This window comes from Manis javanica, chromosome 10 (genome assembly GCF_040802235.1).
Source record: "Manis javanica isolate MJ-LG chromosome 10, MJ_LKY, whole genome shotgun sequence".
NCBI lineage: Eukaryota > Metazoa > Chordata > Mammalia > Pholidota > Manidae > Manis > Manis javanica.
This window is the reverse complement of record NC_133165.1, coordinates 50,185,654-50,207,443: the sequence shown is the minus strand read 5'-3', so window position 1 is coordinate 50,207,443 and position 21,790 is coordinate 50,185,654. Positions and strand designations below refer to the sequence as shown.

General features: G+C 44.1%; 1 protein-coding gene across 2 annotated transcripts in view; it reads left to right on the top strand.

Moving 5' to 3' along the window:
• The window catches only part of PRKCB (protein kinase C beta), a 304,864-nt gene that overhangs the window by 233,173 nt on the left and 49,901 nt on the right, over positions 1 to 21,790 (top strand). For both annotated transcript variants that reach the window (XM_036992141.2, XM_036992139.2), the window contains exon 10: positions 14,624 to 14,797. In XM_036992141.2, the coding sequence (XP_036848036.1) occupies positions 14,624 to 14,797 (174 nt within the window). The remainder of the gene's footprint in view (positions 1 to 14,623; positions 14,798 to 21,790) is intronic.

The window sequence follows — 21,790 nt, the reverse complement described above, 5'->3', positions numbered from 1 at the left end:
CGAAATTCAAACTGAACAACAGGGTTGAATATGGTTCAAGTTTCCCCCATATAGATTATTCATGCACCTGTTTATTTTTTTGCCTTGTACATACCTCCTTATACTATTTAAAATAGTTTTCTTTAAATTGATTTAGTTAATCCTTTTCTTCTTCTTAACATTGCCCCAAACAATACTATAGGTGAAGTCACAGGCTTGATATACCAGCTACATAGTTATTTTAATATGTTTCAGGAGAATTTATTAATAGAAAATAATTTGTCCTTGCACTGCCAATGGTACAAGTACCATGTTTTGTGAAAAACTGTCTTAAAGATTTTACACTCATATGACAATTTGGCACTTCAATTACTATGGTATTTCTAAGAACATGAGATCTTTTGTTACATTTTTTTGTGTATATCTAGAAGGTACAGAAAGTCTTTGATCTTCCCTCTTCCCCACATCCTTTCCTGTAGATGAGGAGCATGCTCAGCATTTCCTGTATCCTTGAAGATATTTCCTATGATCTTGACCCTCCCTTTTCCATTCTTTACTCACTGAGTATATCCAGAGAATCAAACTGCTTTTGTGAGATTTGCTGCCTGCACTTCCTCCCCACCCACTCATGCCTTATCCTTTTGCACTATGACTTCTACCCCCAGCAACTTCTGAAACATCTGATCACAAGGAGTAGTGGCTGCTTATGACAGCAGAAATCAGGTATGAAGAAAAGGAATTGGAACTAAGATTGGAACCCTACCCTATACTGGGAAGAAGTCATCAATTTTTATAATAACTGCCCATTGATAGGCATACTTAAGGATTCAATCATTCATCAAATATTTGCTGAACACCTAGTATGTAGCAGGCACTCTTCTAGGAGCAGAGGAAGTGGGTGTAAACAAAACAAACAAAAATATCTGCCTTCATGGAACATTTATTCTAGTGGTGGTGGTGAGGATGATGATACCACTTAACATTTTGAGTCCTTACTATGTGCCAGGCTCTTTTGTAAGTGCCTTGCATGTGTTGGCTCACACTACTCTATAATGCAGCTGCTATTATCCCCATTTTGCAGATGAGAAAATGAGATGCAGAAAGTTGAAGTAATTTGCTAAAGTCACAGAGCTACTCAGTGGCAGTGAACAGACCAGGATTGACTTAGCTATGTGTGATCTTGGGCTCTTGATTACTTGATACTAATTGCCAGGGATCAGGTTATAGATTTACATGCATTACATCATATTAATCCTCACTGCAATGCTGCAAGGTAGTTACTGATACTAACCCTCTTATACCTATGTGGAAATTTTAAGTCAGAGAGGTTGAATGACCTCCCCAAGACCACACAGCTGGGAGGAAGCCACACTAGGACTTAAAACCAGGTTGTGTGATTCCATTTGCCTCTTTCCATCTCTAACAGCACTCTTCTCTTCTTGGGGGTTCACTCATCTGCACCAAATGGCTAGTCTTTTCTTTTTCGAAACAGCAGTTTCAGAACTGCTACAGAGCTGTGCAAAGACATTTGTGGTCCTTCCCTCCACTATGAAAACAATGATATCCATGACTGCATTGGTACAAGGACAAATATATTGATACTATTACTATGTTTTCATTTTTCTGGCACTGATTTATTTCTTCACAGACATTAACCACAAGTGTCATGGCCTACTGTGGTGTCATTAGAAAGCCCCCTAAGGTAGCTTTCCAGGATTAAAGCACTTCTTCAACCTAAAAGTTCCTTTTTTTCCTTGTGATTTTAAAAGAAATTAAAATGATTTCATGAGCCCCTGCAAAGAAGGTGACCCCAGCACTGTACCTTGAGGTCAGTCCTGGCTGCTAGCACCCCTGCAGCGCCTCCCTCAGCAACCTCCAAGCTTGTCTCCCTGAAGGCCACCAGGGTGCTTAACTGGTGTGAGTTTGCGTTTGGGCCCAAGAGAACAATCCAGAACTCCAAGCCCCAGACTGCAGCACCTTGTGCTGGAGCCAAGCGCAGCACTGAATTATGACAGGAAGATATTGAGTGAGGAAATTAAGCAGTTTAGTTTGAACCAGTAACAGAGTCCTTTTCTAAAGTCTTTGAGCTCCTGTGGTGGGAGTCTATCCTAATTTTAATCTCATTAGTGGTACGGATTTACACGCACACACAGATGTGCATATATTAGATGTTATATAATCCTACACACAAAAGCACTTCCCTTTACTCCAACCTGCTTCGCTATCTTCCTGCACCATATGGCGAGTTCCTTTATCATGTGGTTCACAGGAAGCTCTGAGTCTCCGCTACCTGTTCCCTCAATCCTCTTCCCGAGAACCTTTTGACATTTGCTGTCTGATCTTCATTCCTGCCTTCTCCTTGGTTCTCTCCCAATTACGGCACCTTCCACCCAGCTCCCAGTCTTTCATATGCAATTCGGATCACAGCGAGTTTTTGCCAACTCATCTTCCCGAACATTGGGAGGCCCTTCTGCTTTCTGGGTCTTCCCAATCTCTCCTCAATGAAATGACTTGTTGCTTTTCTCCAAGCCCTACAGTCCCTTCTCAGAAGATAGTAAATGACAGAACAAGAAATTACAAGGGCCTATTTTCCCCAACAAAATTAATTATATCAAGGAAAATGAAATATCTGGAATTCGAGTTTTATAAGCCAGAGTGAGTTAAAGGGGTCCGTGGAAGGACACGGCATGTTTCTGTGTATCTCCCAACACCCAGAGGCAGGAGGCGCAGCTGCATCAAGAAAGCTTCAGCGGACTCCCTCGGGGGGCCCTGACCTGTCAACCCTGCTTCTTGCTAATGTCTCTCTCTGTGGCTATGCATCAGCACCACCTTCCTCAGCCTGTGTCACTTTCTCAATTTGCAATGTCTAATTCCCAAATTGAGAATATCCTAGAATGTTAAAATCCCAGGAAAGAGAAACTGCTGGGCCATGTGGCTCAGTGATCCATAGGATCCAATTATCTGTGGCCAGGGAGAGGTGTCACTTTTCCAGCCATCCATCAGGAGGGACAGCAGGGACGGACTTTCTGAAAAGCAGATACAGCATCTTCATTTCTCTAAGAGAAGTAAGAAAATAACTGGCCTGCCTGGGGAACAAGCCAAAGCGCAAGTTCCTGTTAAGTCCATATATTCTTAAACACATTGCCTGACTCTCTGGGAAAAATAATGCAAAGTTAAAACAAGAGCTCTTGTTGAAGGGCCAGCTCAAGACTGTTCACATGGAGACTCTGTCTCAGATGATAGTTTGTGGCCCCTGGTCCAATTATTGTGCTGTCACAATTCCTGCCACCCTCTGCACATCCATCTCAACTGCATCTCTCTATCTTATTTCAGAAATTCACAGTCCTGTTAAGATGAATCCCTGGTTTCTATCAGCATAACCCATAATCTTTTCTATAACAAACATAAAAGCAGAAGCCTGTAGGTTGTAATCATCCCACATCCATGATAAATATTTTGGATGTACAAATATGGATGGTTAATGTGCTTGGGCATATCTAAGTTTGTGTCAATCCCCCACCCCCTGCCCCACGAGCTTCACCTTATGTATTAACCTCACTGAAAACTGCTGCAGAGATTGAGAATATATTTTGAGCACTGAGACTTTGTCTGAATATTCTATATATATTGCTTAATTAGTCTTCACAACAGTCTTATGAAGTGGGTGCTGTTATCTCCATTCTACAGAAGAGGAAACAGAGGCTCAGAGAGGTGAGAGCAGAGGATGTAGGTTCCAACCCTGGGGAGTCTGGCTCCCGAATGCATAACCACTAAGCCACACAGCCTCCACTGTACTACAGGTGCCCCACTCCTGCCTTGGAGAAAGCTCCTTCTCTATTAGTCTGTAACACTGACAACAAAGGGAGGCTCGTGTGCACAGGACAGATCAGATTATAGAGAAATAGGCTTCCTTTGTGCAACCTAATCATTGAAATGAGGTTTCATCTCATTTCTAAACCTCACCAACTTCCGGTGGTTTAGATCCGGAAGGCTTTCATTTAAGGGTCTCATTACATTTCTCTTTGGTAAAAGGCTTCAGTGATGGGTTTGTTTTCTTGGGAATGGTGTAAAAATGTCAAATTGAATCTGCTTTTATTTTAACCATCCCACTTTGTCAAATATAACATATGATTCAAAAAAAATTGACTAAGCATACATATCACCAACATTGATTTGAGCTCAAAAGAACATTGCAGTAACTCAAATTGATACCTACCATTTCCATGATGTCAATAATTAGAAGGAGTGCAGCTAGAGTTTTGAAATCGTAATTCTTTTGTGTTTCTCCTTGCAACCCAATCAAATAATTAAGCATTTCTTATTGAATCCAATCAACAACCTCATTTAAAACACAGGGGTGAGGCATTTCAGGTTTAAATCTTATTCCCTCTTCTCCTTCTTCCCAGCCATGACTCTGAGTCATTCCTTCCATGCGTGTAGTTGACATTTGCTTAACAATAGCACGTCCACAAGAGCCAGAGATGATGAGGCTAAAAGTGCCTTCATTCTAAACTTCCTTCCACACTTCCATGACCTTCTCTGCCAGTGGGCAGAAATTCAACTGGATTAAATCTGAGGTGTGACATGGCATCATTTTAAAAGCCTTAACCCTTAGTTATACTTGTCAACCTCACCTCTGATCTGAACACTTAGATTATCTATCACACAGATCCATGCCTGCCCTATCATCAACGACCCCCACTAGAGTGATACATGCATTACGATCGATGAACCTACACGGACATCATTACCACCCAAAATATGCCATTTGCATTAGGGCTCACTCTTGCTGTTGTACATGCTATGGGTTTGGATAAATGTACAATGATACGTATCCACCACTATAGTCTCACTCAGAGTAATTCCACTGCCCTAGAATCTGTGCTCTGCCTATTCATCCTTCCTTCCTGCGCCCCCCTGGCAACCACTGATCTTTTTACTGTCTCCATGGTTTTGCCTTTTGCAGACTGTCATATAGTTGGAAGCATACAGTATATAACCATATAAAGATATTTTATTTTAAATAAGGGAAACCTTACATAATAAATCATGAAATAACTAAGTTGTATCATCTGAGTTGATCTGCACTCTGAGAATCACTGCTCTTATTTCTGCCTAGCCAACTTGAAGATTGTATCCATAAAGTGACTAATTCCTACCCAGATTCACACTATTAACTCCTAATTAGCATCTTCCCCACTATACCACTTCTCAATTTTTCCTGAAGTACTTCTTCATTAGCAAGTTACCCAGTTGCTTTCTCCAGAACAAGCTATTAGAAGTTAGAAATCATTTCTAGCCTGCTAACTTCCAGTTTGCTGTGAGAGGTAAACACACTAGTCCCCCAAACCATTTATATTCGATTAACATGACCTCCATCAGATATAAAGTTTAGATGCACATTTGTGCACACTTAGATAATTTGATCCGAAGCTTGCAAAACAAGAATATACTTTAGAGAATCAAAATCAGGGTCTTCAAGATAACCTAGAACATGTGAGGGCATCTCCGTGTCTATTGAAAGTTGAAAGTCGGGAGATCTCAAAAGATTAACAATTCACTGATCATGCTGAGCCGCATGTATTGAGGTCTTTCTGTATGTTAAGCTCTAACATGACTTATTAAATCAGCATCAATATTGATGGACTCTCGTCTGCATTGTACCCCCATGTCCAGCATGCTACAAGAACTGGTTGGAATGGCTCTGCCCCTCATTCCAGCCATCTGGTTGTTAAGGGTTGAGTGGCTTAAGCCAGACCTTCTAGCCCAGTCTGGAGGAGGGCTTTGGCAAATCCATCTGCATGCCAAACACGATGAGCCTGTGAAGGCCTAGAAACCAAGTATATAGTTTCTTCCCCATTTAGAATTTTAGAAATTGACAGATGGTCTGCTGGTTCCACAGGAAGGTCCTATCTGTACTGAGCATGCAGCTCTCTGTGGGGGAGTCCTCTTAGCCTCTCCCAGGCGGCTTGTGCCAGCTGCATCTCTACACACACATAGTACAACCTTACCTTTCAGCCTGGGCTTTGCCTAAGGATCTCCTGGGAAACTGATTTTGCAGAAATTTTGGTCTTTGGCTTCTGTTCACCTTCTGCCTTTCTCTTCCATCTGAGAATGTGGGAGAGAACCACTAGACCCACAGAAGAAGTTGAAACACCCTCTTTCTCTGTGATTATGCTTTTATTCTAACAGCATAGCTTTCTGTGTGCTGGACACTGAGCTTTACCTGTTTTATGTCACTTGCTCTCACAACAACACTGTGAGGGAGGAACTGTCTTTATGCCCCCTTTATGGATGAGGAAACTGAGAATCAGAGAGGTTGAGTAATTTGCCCAAGACCATACAGCAAGTACAGGACAAAGTCAGGCTCTTAACTCTTAATTACAGAGCTGAACTTGTACCTACTATGATTTTACAGTCTAATGGGTTATAAACTTCTAGCTCCTCAGACTGTCGGTGTATCATGATCTCATTTTTACATCAAAGAGCTTCTCAGGATACTTTCATGTTGTAAAGATGAGGATGCTGAAGCTAACCTTCATAATGTAGCCCAGCCACACACAGATTTCTTCCCAAATCCTACCCCTGAGTAGGTGAGCACCTTTGGAAGATCAGGTGGACGGTGTTTGCCCAGTGTTCCAGCCCCTGATTACAGCACCATCCTGATTGTTCTCTTGCCAACTCACGACCCTATCCTCTACAGGGCAGGCAGGCCTGGCACAAGAAGGCCCCAAATATTTAGAAGATTCTGATTTAATTGGTCTGGAGTGTGGCCCAAGTATTAGCTTCTAAAAGCTCCACAGAGAATTCTAATGTGCATCCTGGAAAAACAGGAGCTCAGTGCAGACAGGCAAAGCAAACCAAGGAAAGGATGGAGGAGGAGAGGAGACCATGTGTGTCTTAAACCTGAGAGTTGAGCTCATCTAAAGTAACCTCTGCAGGTCTTCAGAGGCATGGGGTGCAGCCCAAGCAGGGGATAGCCCTAGAGAGCAGGGGGACCCTCAAAGAGATGGAATCCTAAAATAAAGGCAGATGCACACCTTGCCAACATCAGCACCCTGCTCCTGCACCCAGCTTGTCCACAGGTTTCTCTGGTGTGGTGGTTGGGAGAGAAGGAGGAGAGGGGTCTCGTGGTCCCCCTGGAGGGCTCCCTATGCACACCTGGCTTTAACTGGCTTCTCTGTCCTAGGCTGACTACAGCTCACAGCACTTTACAGATCCTCTTCTCTCAAATTAGTGTTTGGAGACCCTGTGAGCCCCAAGTGTCTTGCTCTCTCACGCACCATCTGAGTTCACCAGGTTAGAATCTTTCCCAGGCCCTGTGTGGGAGTCGAGCCTGCACACTCCAACAGTGTTACGTGCTGTGGTCTCTGCTCCCTCTCCTCCTCCTGCTTCTCTGACCCCCTTGAGGGATGTTATTAAGAACATTAAGATCATCTGAGATGCAGGCAAGACATTTCTTTCAGACCTACATTCTAGAGAAAGCTTATTTCTCTCCTCAAAACATGATTTTCCCTATAGAAAACATGAACTTTGGGAAGCAGAGGGAGGGAGAGAAGGTACACACGCACACATTTGTTATATGGTGTATAATCATTTTTAACCATTTATTGAAGTATAATTTCCATACCATAAAATCCACTTGTTCTTATTATATAATCTTGAATGCTACCACAAATTCTTTGTGAATATATAGATTGGATGTAGCCATATGTGAATTAAACAATGCTGAGACCTAGGTAACTGAAGATCTTTAATGATCCCAGATCTAGGGGTGTTTTTTAAAGCTATCCCTCCCTCTGCCTGCACTCAGATCTTTTCATTCATTTATTCCGCAGATATTTCTGGAGTATCTACTATGTGTTACACGGTGGGGATACGGCAGGGAAGAAATCAAACAAAAATATCTGTTCTCATGGAGCTCTGAGAGCTTCATGGGAGAGGGAAAATAAACAAATAAAGCTTAATGCAATATAGGTGTGGTAAATGCTGTTAAGGAAATGAAAGTAGAGGAAGGGGATGGGGAGTGACAAAGGATCTGCAGCTTTAGAGAAGGGGGTCAGGGAGGACCTTGGCAAGGAGGCCACACTGAACAAGATGAGGGAGCAGACTATTGAGCACATACTGGGGGAGAGCCCTGCAGGCCGGAGAACAGAGTGCACATGGAGGGGAGAGCAAGTGGAGTGGAAGCAGAGAATCCATTAGGAGGTAGCTGCAGGCTGCCAGGCCAGAGACTGTTGTGGTCTGGGTCAGCACGGAGGTTGGGTATGGCATATCCTTTAAATGTACAGCTGACAAAACTTGATGTACTGAGTGAGAGATGTAAGAGAAAGGGATTGAGGGGGACTCCATTTGGCTTTGGCAGGTGTCTGTTGAAGCTGGGGGAATGGGGAGCAGGGTCTTTGGTCCCTAAGTATCTCTACCTCTACATTAGTAAGCACATGGACACAGTTCCCTCGGGGCAGATCTCCTTAGCCAGTGGAGGACTGGAAATAGGCGCTGTGTGCTGGGATCACAAACAGTTCCCTTGGTCATTCTATGAAAAGATGAAGTTGGTGATGACCACTGTAGTGGATGGAATTGTCTCCCGTCAAAATATATGTTCAAGGCCTAACTACTGATCCCCGTGAATGCGACCTTGTTTGGACACAGGGTCTTGGTAGATGTAATCAAGTTACGATGAGGTCATACTGGATTAGGGTGGGCCCCAATCCCAAGACTGGTGTCCTTGTAAAAACAGAAAGTTTGGACACCAACACAGAGGCACAGGGAAGAATGCCATGTGAAAACAGAGGTAGAGATTGGTGTGTTGTGTCAACAAGCCAAGGAGAGCCAGGGATGGCTGGCGACCGCTAGGAGCCAGGAGAGAGGCCTGGAGCAGGTTCCCCCTCAGGGTCTCTGGAAGGAACTAACCCAGCCAACTTGTGGATTTTGGACTCTAGTCTCCAGGACTGTGAGAGAATAAATTCCTGTTGTTTCACACCCGCCAGTTTCTGGTTCTTTGTAATGGCAGCCCTAGGAAATTAGAACAACTTCCAGGTATTCATTTGCTCAGCCCAGTGCTGGCTTAAGGTGTGTGCTTTACAGAGTTGCCTCAGTACCACCAAAAGCTAAGTATTCTTGGTATCCGTGTTTGGCAGATGAGGGAATTGATTTTCCCAAGGTCATACAGCTGGTATGTGGCAGAAACTGGACCTGTAACAGGTCTTCTAAGTCTAAAGCACAGGCCTAGTCATTATGCAGCACTGTCCATGGTCAAGAGCCCAGGTTCCAGGCTCATGTCCCCATTTGGATTTGCCGGGAGAGTTCATCACAACAAACTTTCCAGCCAGGAATCCCTGGGCTACTTTCCTCCCTTTCATCTGCCGTCACTGGAGTGCTGTTATTTATCACATCTCTCTCAGAAGATTCTTGGGTAACAGATGTGGCTTGGAATTTGATAAGAATGTCACTTCAACATTTCCTTTCAGTCTGTTTGGAATCTCACCCTGGAGATGGAGGGACAGCTGGGCACACACCCCACGCCCTCTATCTTGCTATTAACTGAAGTGGAAGCTCTCAAAGCTGCATGAAACAATTAATAAAAGACAGTTTCCACTTAAAGGAGTATTTAGAACATGGCCATCACCTCTGCCATTTTCCTCTCCCAGCCAGCGTGTCAGAGCACAGGTAGAGGAAGTCAGATCTTCTCAAGCCACTTAATGCTTGGAAAGCAGGGCTATGTCTGTCCTGTTTGTGGACACGTCACTGTGCCGAGCAGCATGCCTAGCACGGAATTCCCAAAAGTGCTTGGATGGGTGAACTGGAGTCCTGGCTGCAGTACTAACTCAGACCAAGCTCATCTCGCCAAGTAAGCGAATGGTTTGTTAGCAGTTGTATAAGAAATGGACAAAGGAAATGACGGCTCTGTCTGTGGCCTTGAAGTAGCCCACAGAGTCCCATGTCGTAAAGATGGGGTGGATAAGAAAACGGGGAACAGGCCCAGGATCTGGAGTTTGAATTTGAAACATCCCAGTAATAAGTTGCAGCAAGGAGTTTGATTAATTTCCCACCAATGCAGAACAACAGAGCACTTGGTACTTAGGATTCAGAGAATCAGGTGGAATCCATGTGAGCATGGATGTAGGGGACAGGTGACTTAGGAAATGTCACTGCCTACAGAGTGACTTGGATACGTCTCCAAGCTTCTCTAAGCCCTGTAGTAGAACCTACCCTACACCTTTGTGAGGGAATTAAGTGAGATGTAGCCCAGGGTAAGAAGGCATGGTCATTATCAGCCCCAAAGGACCCACCTTCCCTCACATGCTGGTCCAGGTCCCAGCACTGCCTCTGTTCTCCCCGCACAGTCACTGGACCATTGCCTTTGAACATAATCTCTCCTTTGTCTGTCACCCCTGCTGGGGCCAGGGCTGTTCTGTTTGCCGCATCTCTCAGATTCTCAGAGACAATTGTTTGCTGTGTCTCAGATGGTTGGGAGTTGGAATCCAGAATTTGAGTTCTAAAGCTTGCATGCTCACTTCTTACCATGATTCTAAGCCAAGGCTTATGAGTCCAGGTAGTTTAATCCTAAGGGGACATAGTCCTCTTCCTTCTGGCTAGAATGTGGCTCCATCAGCTCCACCTTTCTGGTCCTACTGACATTCCAGGACTTAGCTCATCATCACTTCTCCAGCGCTCCCACCAAATCAGGTTAAGTCCCCTATGCAAGTACTCACAGAGCCCCATGCATTCTCTTTCAGGGGTTTAATCATAACTGACTCAGGTAATTATTTGTGCCAGAGTGTAACCTTGTCACTCTGTATCCCCGCTGCCTGTAACTATGCCTGGCACATCCTGGACACCAAATTAATGTTTACTGAATGAACAAATGAATAGGCCAGTCTTCCAGGTCCTGGATAAGACTAGGAAAGGTGATAGATGTGGAAGGCAGAACAAATTCCATCTCTGTTGCCTCTCTCAATTGAAGCCATTTTTTAAAAATTGAAAGGAATAGTTAAACCCAAGAATTAAACAAACCAAGGTGTCAGGCTTCACTGGACCATACTGGGCTGCATTTGTGCACAGATGAACTTAGATGAATTTGTTCTAGTCATCTATGGCTGTGTAACAAATGATCCCCAGACTCAGAGGTTTAAAGCAACAGCAACCGTGTATTATCTCTTCTGGTTCTGTGAGTCAGGAAATTGGGAATGCTCACAGGTTTACTGTGACTTGGGGTCTCTCCTGCAGTGGTTGGAGCTGGGACACCAAGGCTGGAGCACCTGGGGCTGGCTGGGTGCCAAGCTCTTCATGGAGTCTCAGGGCCTCTCCAGGTGGTCTCATTTTGTGGTCTTGCTAGCAGGTTGGCCTCAGGGCTCCAAAGGCAGGTGTCCCAAGAGAGGCTGACAGAAGCTACTGTCTCTCAATTCATGCAGATCACTTCCACTATGTTCTGTTTCTTTGAAGCCATCACAAAGGCCGGTGCCCAGGTTCAAGGGGAGAGGGCATAGACTGCCTCTTAACTGAGAAGCAGCAAATATTTGTAGATGTATTTTGAAACCACCACAGAACGTCACTTCCTTCCTGACATGGAGAAAGGTCTCAGAAAGCTCTCCAAGGGGGGACAGAGAAATTAAAAGGGAAGCTTGATGAGAATGTTAAGTATAAAGCAAAGTTTCCTTCTCCCCTGCACTAATGACTATTGAGGAAGTGTTGGGAAAATGAAGATAGAAGGAATCTGTTGTACCTGTGGACACCTCCCAACCTCCTTTTAAATGAACCCATTTTGACAGTACCTCAGAATTCCTTCGAACAGCAAATTTAGTGATTAGAATCAAGGAGAGGAGAGGGGCCTGTTAAAACGCGGGCTCCCAGGCCACATCCCTGAGCTTCTGGTGCTTGGAATCCTCCTGGTCAACAATTCCCCCCAAGATGTCTGAGGCAGGCAAGAGGTACCACCTTTACAAAGAATGAAATCTGCCTTCTTTTGGGTCATATACTGACCTGATGCTATTTAGCTTCCTGAAATTTTTATTTTTGTTAAGAATTATTTGAGCTCCAAGCAATAACTTTGTCTTACTTGATCTCTAAGTAAAAGGATCCTGCTCAAACTAAAAAAAGTAAAAACGTTAACTTCATTAGAGGGACACACAGAGGTTTCTCACGGGAAACAGCCAAGACTCCTGAAAGATGAGAAGCAGAGACAGAAAGCAAGGCCTTGGCTCACTCTCTGACCTTTCCCCCCATACATCTGTTTCATTCTTCTTTGCCTGAATGTGGTAAAAACGGACCACTTCAGGCAGATCTGTATGCCTCTCATTTCGGAACCCCTAGACTGCCTGCCTTCCTGTAGGAGTACTCTTAACTCCAAATTCTTAGGAAAACCAATCTGACTGGCCCAGCTTAGGTCAGTATCTGTCTCTGATCTAATCAGCTGTGACCAGGCAGGTCCACTGCTCCATCAGAAGGTTCTTCTAATAGGAGTTGAAATAAATGAAAGGCATCTGAGGGTCCATTTCCAAATTAAACTGCAGCCACTTTCGGTAATGTAGTCAATCTTATTTTTCCTGATCTTCCTTAAAGCACATGTTCTGGAACAGGGTTCAGCCCACTACTGGTGCCTGGCCCATCACATTATTTTTACAAACTGGAGGTTTATTATTCTTATTTTGGTATCATTAATCTACAATTACATGAGCAACATTATGGTTACTAGACTCCCCCCATCATCAAGTCCCCACCACACACCCCATTACAGTCACTGTCCATCAGCGTAGTAAAATGCTATAGAGTCACTACTTGTCTTCTCTGTGTTATACTGCCTTCCCTGTGCCCCTCTACATTATGTCATCATGCATTTTTATAAATAAAGTTTTATCAGAACACAGCCACACCCATTATTTGTGTATTGTGTATGGCTGCTTTCCTGCTATAATGGAAGAGTTCAATAGTTTTTACAGAGACTGTCCCATGAAGCCTATATTTACTATTTGGCCCTTTACAGAAAAAGCTTACTCTAGAATTTGATTCAGGTCTGTATCTAAATTGTTACTGTTTCCTTTGTCAATTCCATTCTCCTCCACAACAAACTTTCCAATATAGGGGAATTTCCCAAGTGTGGCTCATTTGTGTACCACTCACATGATGCTATAGGTGTTCTCTGACATGGGCTTATTCTTTCGCCCACCCATGTTGCTTAGGACAGAACAAGGCACCAGGAATTTTTACACAACCCTGTTAACTGATTTTAAAAAATGCAACAATATTTCCTAAGACTTGAAGCAGATTGATGATTTGCAGGATGATTTTAGTCTAGTCCTTGAGACTTTTTTTAGGTGGAACATAGATATGATAGTAAAGAAAATTAAATCACAATCACATCTCGATAAGATTATCCTCTATGTTTTCTTTCAGTCTTTCTAATTGCTTGAACAAGAACCTCTCATCTGATGATGACATGCCATTAATAAGAGTTCTCTAACATTTGCTATTATCTTTTGTACATCTAATAAGGAGAAAATGAAGGACCTGGCCTAGGACCTTCAGCAGCCAGCAGTATCTAGCTAGAATTTCCTAGCACTGATTTGCTTTTATTATCTTTATATTTACATTTTTCTTATGGGTAGTGATACTGGCTTTCCATTAATAGTGGTGATATAAAGTTTCCTTTTCACATAACTTTAATTAAGTAAAATGTGACAAGATTTTAAAAAATACTAAGCAAATATCAGTTTAGATGGTGGGAAAAGATGTGAAAAAGGCATGTGAATGATTGAAGTTTGGAAAACCTACATTAAAGTAGCTGCCATAGAGACAAAGCAGGCTTGGTGCCTGGTACCCGGAGGAGGGAGTGGCTCATTTGGTCTAAGTGGATCATGGAGAGTTACAGAAGTTGTTGACATCTGAGCTGATCTCTGATTTTCTGGGCAGTGAGTGTGGAAGGACATTGCGGGCAGCCAGAATAGGAAAAGAAAGGAAAGAAAGGAGAGGCTGTGGTCATGGAAATGTTTGGCTTATGGGCGTCACTGAAGGACCTCAAGCATTGGAGCAGCATAGTCAGATCTACATTTTTAGAATAATCATTAGCTCAAGCAGGTTAATTTCTCCGGGCCTCCGTTTGTTTACCTGTAGAATGGGGATAATCAAAACAGATGTAGTGGGTCCACCCCACCCCTGGTGCATGGGGAACTTCCCAGCCATCTGTCCTGCTTCTACCCAGGCCAGGGGCTAAGTTCGATCACGAGTGCATCAGCATCCCTGGCATCCAGGGCCCCTCCTCCCCTGTGTTCTCGGGCAGTGGAGGAGGCAATTTACCCATATTCAGGATAGCTGGGTGGTGCCAGGCACTCTTCCAGGCTCTTGGGTTGGTTACACCAGTGAGCAAAACAAAGATACTTGCCTTCAGGGGGTTTATATTCTAGCCGCATTGCCTTGGTATTGCTGCATAGCCCCAGGGGATCAGTGCATGGTCATCAGTCTTAGAATTCCTTCAGTTGATTGGGTCCAACTATTGAAAGTTCAGAGTCTGTGGAAAATGTCATCTGTTGTTTTCTTGCCAATGGAGGGCATCTGGACAAAGCTTGGGGTGGATTTGAATGAACATCGACTGCCCAGGGCTGTCCCCTGACCCCCTTCCAGTCCCTGACATGCTTATTGCCTTTCCCAGGTCATGCTCTCAGAGCGCAAGGGGACAGATGAGCTGTATGCTGTGAAGATCCTGAAGAAGGATGTCGTGATCCAGGATGACGATGTGGAATGCACGATGGTGGAGAAGAGGGTGCTGGCCCTGCCCGGGAAGCCGCCATTCCTGACCCAGCTCCATTCCTGCTTCCAGACCATGGTAACTTGTCAGGGGGCCTGGCCATCCCACCTCCAGGGGTTCACCAGGCTTTGTCCCTGGGCTATCCCAGCAGCACCTGCCCCAGAGGCCCACCGGGGTCCATCCCATTCTAGACAAAGGAGGATGTGAGGTCCAGGTTGCTGAGAATCTGAGGTTGCTGTTCAGACGTGCTTTCCCCTGAGGCAGGCGCTGTTTCAGGGAAGATAAAGGAACTCAGGCAATTGATTTTATAACCAACAGACCAGGGCCTTCCTCTGACAGCAAAAGGTGAGTTGGGGACAGGAACTCAGGACTTTTGGTCTCACAATATGAGATGTGATAGCAGAACTTGGAGATGCAAATGAGCATGTGTCTTGAGGTGGTCACGGTCAGCCCTCCAGAACCTTCAGGAAATGCTCCAGTACATTTTTCAAGTTGCTTGGACCTCCTGGGAGGAAGAGGGATTGTCTGAGAACACAGCCCTCAGAGGACTCCCAGGGTGGGGGTTGGGGTGGGGGGCACAGTGTCCTAGGTGGGGGCTGGCAAGCACAGAACTGTGGCTCCCAAGAAGAGAAGGGGACATTTGTACACTATCTGCCATTGACTCTGATTTCAACTCTATCTCTGAGAACAGGAAACGACATCCCTTTAAGTAACCTTTTACCGTTTCCCTGTTCAAATGAGACCTTGGCCTCCATACCTAAGGAGGGGGTGGCCAGAGCCTAAGTGCAAAGAAGTACAAAGCTAATTCCTGCCTTTGGGGCTTCTAAAGGCCAGTGGCCCAGCGACTTAAATTTGCTTTGAGGGAGTCTTTAACATTAGTTTGATTCTATCCAGCTCTTATCCTACATGCTAATTTTAGAGCCCACCTCCTTTGTGAGATGGACTGCTATTGCATGTTGCAAATTATTTAAAGCTCAGGACTTCCTCTCGTCTGTACTCTGCTAAGTTAAGCTGAATGCTCATAGGCTTGAAAGACGCCCAGCCTGGGTTTTGGGTGGGTTTCCTCAGTGCACACCACACTTGCAGGCTTAGAGCTGCCCTGTGTTTCTTTCCTGTTCTAAGAAGTCTCTGGATATGTTTTGGGGTTGGAGGGCCCTGGGTTCAGATCTTGGCTCTGTCACTTACTGGCTGAGTGGCCTTGGGAAAATCATAAAACCTCTCTGGGCCTTGGTTTCCTCATCTGTAAAATGGATATGATAATAGCAGCTACATGCGGTGGTTGTGAAGAGGAAATGAGATGATAGATGAGAAGCACTTTACAGGTGCTTTGTACCTAGTAAATGCTCACTTGATGTCAGTTACTCATTTCACAAATATTTAACATCAGCCTTGGCCTTGACCAAGAGCTGAGGAATAGAAACTGCTGTTTCTAGTAAACTAGATCCTGTTTTTGAGAAGTTCGTGGTCTTTGAGCAGAAGAAACAGACATGGAATAGTCACAAAACAATGCAGTAGGGGATACAACAGCAGATCCTGGAGAGGCGAGGGGGTCTGAAGATTGTTGCCTGATCACCACAGTGTTATCTGCTGTGGATGATGAGATGGTTTTCCGCTGGCACCAAGTTCTCCAAATCCTAGACAGTCTCCCTACTGCAGGTGGTCAAGGGAGGGAGCATTTTAGGCAGGTGTGTACAGTATTCCCTGTGGGGGGTTTTGGTCCACCAGCCTCCTGTCGGGGTCTCCTGGGTGGCAAGGGGCTACAAGAATGTCCCTTGCTCCACTGCAGGCAGGACTAAGAATGGAATCATGTTGGCTAAAGGATGGAGCACACACTGCTATGCAAAACAGCCCTCATAGAATGAAGGGTGATTTGGGGTGGTCTGTGGATTGTAAATTGCATTCCCTTTACAGTTTGCTTTAAGGTCTTTCAGAACATTTCCATTCGGTGCTAACATACTTGCAACGACTTTTTAACACCTGCTTTTTTAACAAAGAGAAAGTACCAGACTTCAGGGTCTGAGCTTTGGCAAACAGCAGTTTCTAGGTCATTGTTTTGCATTTATTTGATATACTTTTGACAGATTTCTTTTGTTTATGACAATACTGTAGTGTTTTTTAATTTTAAAATTTTGAGATATTATAAAACAAGTCTTAGAAACCCAGAAAATAGGTGTTTTAGTAATGAGTTAATGTAAGGTTAAGTACCTTATACCACCACCTAGGTTGAGAAGGAGGATTTTGGCAGCCACTCTAGAAGCTTCTCTGTGTTCTAATCTCAATCGCCCCCCTAAATGGCAGCTTGATGTCCTTGCATGTGTTTATAGTTTTATCACTTAGGTTTTATCATCCCTAAGTACGATAGTTTAATCTTTCCCATTTTTAGAAACTCAGTGTGTCTTTTAGGTCTTTCAATATAACGATTTCCTTCTCCGTCCCTTCCATCCTTTTCTTTTATCTGTTCCTTTATCTGCTAAAGATCCTGAACTGTTTGATTGGAGCGTTTTCACAGCCTGGATTTTGCTGATGACACAGTCATGGGGCATCGCCACATGTTTCCTCTGTCCTCTGCATTTCCTGCAAATTGGCAGCTGGACCTAGAGGTTTGGTCAAACTCAGGTTTGATCCCTTCAGTAAAACCATAAGAGATGGTGTGGAATTTCATCCAGAGGCGCAGAGTGTCCGGTTGTCTCTTGTTTTGTGATGCTGCCAACTGCTGCAGCTCGGGGCCTCTGTCCGTAAGTCACTAGGAGTGTAAGATGGTGTTACCCTAATTCTGTCACTTCTTTTTTTTGCTTTGTAGCTGAGATGCTTTTATAAAGAAGGACTGCCCCTCATCTATTGCCTGGGTGCCCTGTGACACAGCTCATACAGGCATAAATGCTTGATAAATGTGGGATAAATGCTGGATTCTTCTCTGTTTTTTAACAGTTCTCATGAGTTGGTTTATTATTACTCTTCAAAGGTGACTCAAGTTTGCTTTTAACACAAAACCAAGTAAAGGAGAGAGTCCATGTAAAGAAAAATATTAAGTGGTCAGTACTTCCCATCATGTGGCGACTTGGCAATGATCTGGAAAGGTGTGCATTCCTACTAGTCTGCATCTCCAGCTTCATGTTGGAGAGTTAAGGCCGTAGGCATCCGGGTGGTGGTAGACAGGACTAGAATAGACTATTAAACCCCTAGACTCTCTAATTCCCACATCTCTTCTTTCCATTGCTGGTCCCCAAATGGACTCATTGACATCACCAGAGGAAGGATGGTCTCATTCTGGCAAATAGACCAAGAAGGAGACCTCGTTTTTTCAAGGAAGAGGCTGGGCTGACTTGAAGAAGCAGTTTTCAATTTCCGTTGGATATGTTGAAATCAGGGGAAATTAGTCATTTGTGGCTAATAGTCATTAACATACAGTATCTCTGTAATTTGTTTGAAAAATGATAGAGTGGATTTGAGGTTTTTCTTTGAATATTGAGCCAGCTCACCTACTTGTATTTCAATATGCTTTCTGGAATTAGAAGGCAGGGCCTGCCACTTACATGGCAATTGTGCAGAGCTCCGGGCCCCCTCGAGGAGCTGTCATGTGCCAGGGAAGAGATTAAAAATCAAGAAAGCCCAAACATGAGAGTTCAGCAGATTGGAGTCTTGCATAGGATGAGGGCCCCATCCTGGAGAACGATACGCAGTCTCCCAATCCAGAAATGGCTAGGGGTGGACCAGAGGGCTTTCTCGTTGGTGAGGAGCAGATGAAGTAGTCATCCTGCCTCTACAGACTGTGTTGTTTGGGGAAAAGGGTAACCTAGAACACAGGAGCAGTGAGTGGCCAGGGCAGCCAGGGAGAGCCGAGTGAGAGGCCCTTGAGGACTGAGACCAGACCTCTCCGCTCACCTTCATTTAGTGGCAGATGCTCATTGTGTGAAAGCCCCCAAATTAGTTTTTTTTTGGCTAAGCATGTATATTTTATTTTTAAACAAATTAAATTTATTTCAAAGACATAATAATGCCAACTGTATGTGAAGCACCAGACTAATAATTTTGAGCCACATGACAAGCCTTGGATGGGTTCCTGTCGTCATGCCCATTTCACAGATAAGGAGACTAAGGCCGCACAGCTGGTACGTTTCAGGGCCAGGGTTTGAACCCTGGCAGCCTGGCTTCAAGGAGCTTTACACTTAACCGCTACGCTGTGAGGTCTCTTGCATGTGGGTCATCTGATTTCCACTCCCTCTGACATCCTTGGGGCAGAACCCTAGCAGCTCGCTTGTCCCCAGGCTCCAGCAGGGCACCGGAGCTCTACCAGAGCCTTGCTCACCTTTCCCTGCTCAGTAAAGGCACATGGTTTCCATCTCTGCCATGGAACTGACTTTCTATCTGAGCATCTACCACTGTGTGGGCCGTCAGAACCTGTTTCATGATGGCCCCCCCAAAAAAATCTCAAGACAGGAGGGATTGTCTCTCATTGCACTTTGCAGGTGGAAGGATTGAGGATCTGGGACATTGAGTAGTTTTCCCAAGACATAGCATGGGGTCCTAGGTCCACTGAACTCAGAGCCCAAGCTTTTGCTAGTACATTATGTTGAGTTGCCATCCAAATGACCTTAACAGTGATGATGAAAACACTTCAGCATGGGTCAGGCATATGCTCAGCCCCCTCCAGGCATCCTCTCATTTTATCCTAACACCTCTACTGGGTAGGCACTATGAATATACCTAATTTATAGATCAGGACACAGATAATCAGAGAATTGCAGTAACTCATGCAATGTCTCACAGTAGGTCCGTGGTGGTGCCAGAATTTGTTCTGCAAGACTCCAGAACCCCAAACTCTGAAGCCTTGCTACTCTGCCTCTGCCTTCACTTCAGATTCCTTTCCCCAATTTATACATCACTTTCACTTTCATGATCACATCTAATTTTCACAAGAATGCTGTAAGCAAGTATTACTGTCCACATTTCTGCACAAAGGAATCCAGCCCTCGGAAAGATGAAATGGTTCAGGTCACACTGTCGCTAAGTGACAGGTTTCCTAGTGCCCCTTTGGTGTTCTTTCCTACTTACCCCGCAAGGATACTGCAGTGATTGGAAAGATTTTATTGTGGGAGTGATTTTAAAAGCTAGGAGGCACTTCATATGTGTGAGGCGAATCATTGTTAACCTGGCTCAGGTGAGCTGGAAGGGGCGCCCCTTTTTGGGGAAGGCCCGTGAAGGGGGTTCATGTGGTACATGCTCATCTTTTAGAATTGCAGTATCTCCTAACCTCAAGATTCGCTCTCCAGAGGAAGAGGGAGACTGAGCTGGAATAGGCATATTTCTAAAAATAAGATCATTACTGCCAGAGGGTGGTGACGTTATTGACTCTGTCAATAAATATTTGTTTGTTGAAATACACGCATCAGGGCCCAGCTGCCTCATTGTAAGGGACACATCAGTGAATAAAAGGGAGAAAAATCCTGTTCCTTTGGAATTTACATTCTAATTGGGGAGACAGATAATAAGTAACAATAACAACAAAAAATAAAGGAAACAGAGATGGATGGATTGGGACAACGATGCCATTTTTTGATATGATGATCAAGGAAGGTCTTTCTGATAAGGATGACATCTGAGTAGAGACCAGAGGGAGTGAGGCATGTGGATATCTGGGGGCAAAGTGTTCTAGACAGCAGGAAGAGTGAGCGTAAATGCCTGAGGCAGGAACATGCTCAGCGTGTTTGAAGAGCAGCAAGGAGGCCAGTGTAGCCCGAGTGGATTGTCATTTTCTATTTTGTGACCCAGAATTCCTTTATGAATCAGTTACCTTTAAAAAAATGACAAATCTAGTATAACATGCTGCACATTTGATGTTTTTCTTGCTAGAGACTGAGAATTTTGAGGATAAAAGATAATAGAATTTTGAAATTCTTAAAGTGGTCAGAAAGAGACAAAAGGGAAAAAAAGCCACCAATATGCAAAACAACTTTGGTCATTCTGAAAATGATGCAAATTTAGTTTCTAAGATCTTATTTAGAAAAGGAAAGTTATATCAGGATTATTCTTAGACAATGGGATTTTAAAATCTTTGAAATATAGGCATGGCATGACGTTAACAGAAAATGTAAGATATTAAATTCTATTTAAGAGGCTCTTCTTTCTGTGTTAGAATGGAATATGCACATGGAAAAGAATCTGAAAGACAGAAAAATCAAAACATTGATTTAGGGAGGGTCTTTGGGCTATTGTCTTTGTTTTGAATTTACATTATTTTGGAAGGGTCTATAACAGGAAAGTTTAAAAGTGTTGAATGTGCCACAAGATGGCAAACGTTAACACCCAAATAAATGCAAAAGCCATCAGAAGCAGGCTGCATTTTTAGACAGTTGCTCATTAACTAAACTAGTCTTGGGAGAATGGGATTTAGGCAAATTGTTCTAGAAGCACAAAGGGATAAGCGTGAGCTTCTCAGTCAGGTAAATCTGGGTCTGTGATTACTGGCTATGTGACCTCCAGCAAGTCACTTATCAGTTGTGAATGTTGGTTTCCTCTTTAAAGTGAGCATAATAATTGAGGATTAAGAGAGATGGCATACAAAGTGCAGAATAAACAATTAAGGGAGGCTCCCTGCATTATTAGAGCTGAGCTTGGTGCACTTTGCTGCGTGGACACAGAAGAATTATGTTTCCTCCAGTCCTTTTGCAGGTTTTCCCAGAGACAATTGTCAGCCCAGCACATTCATGCAATTTCCCAACTGCCAGTGGGCACAGGCAGTTAAGTCTCCTTAGCAAAACATCTATTTTAAATGTTTTCTTTTCAATTGAACATATGTACTTCTTTTTTTTTTAAATAGAATTAGATTTTATGAGTCACTGAAGGACAGAAGTTACTTCCTCCCCAAATTTGCTGTCATGGCCCAGCAAGAACTCTGTTGCAAGGCATGCTGGGAGGGGCGTCAACCCGGAATGCAGGAGGGGACAGGGAGGGTGATGAGGATGATTCTGCTTGTAGAGTTGGCCCCTTGTGGCATGTCCATCGAGCACTGAACTTGTCCCCAGGGTCCTGAGTTCAGGGTCGTCTCTGCGCTGGCAGCAGAATCCAAGGATC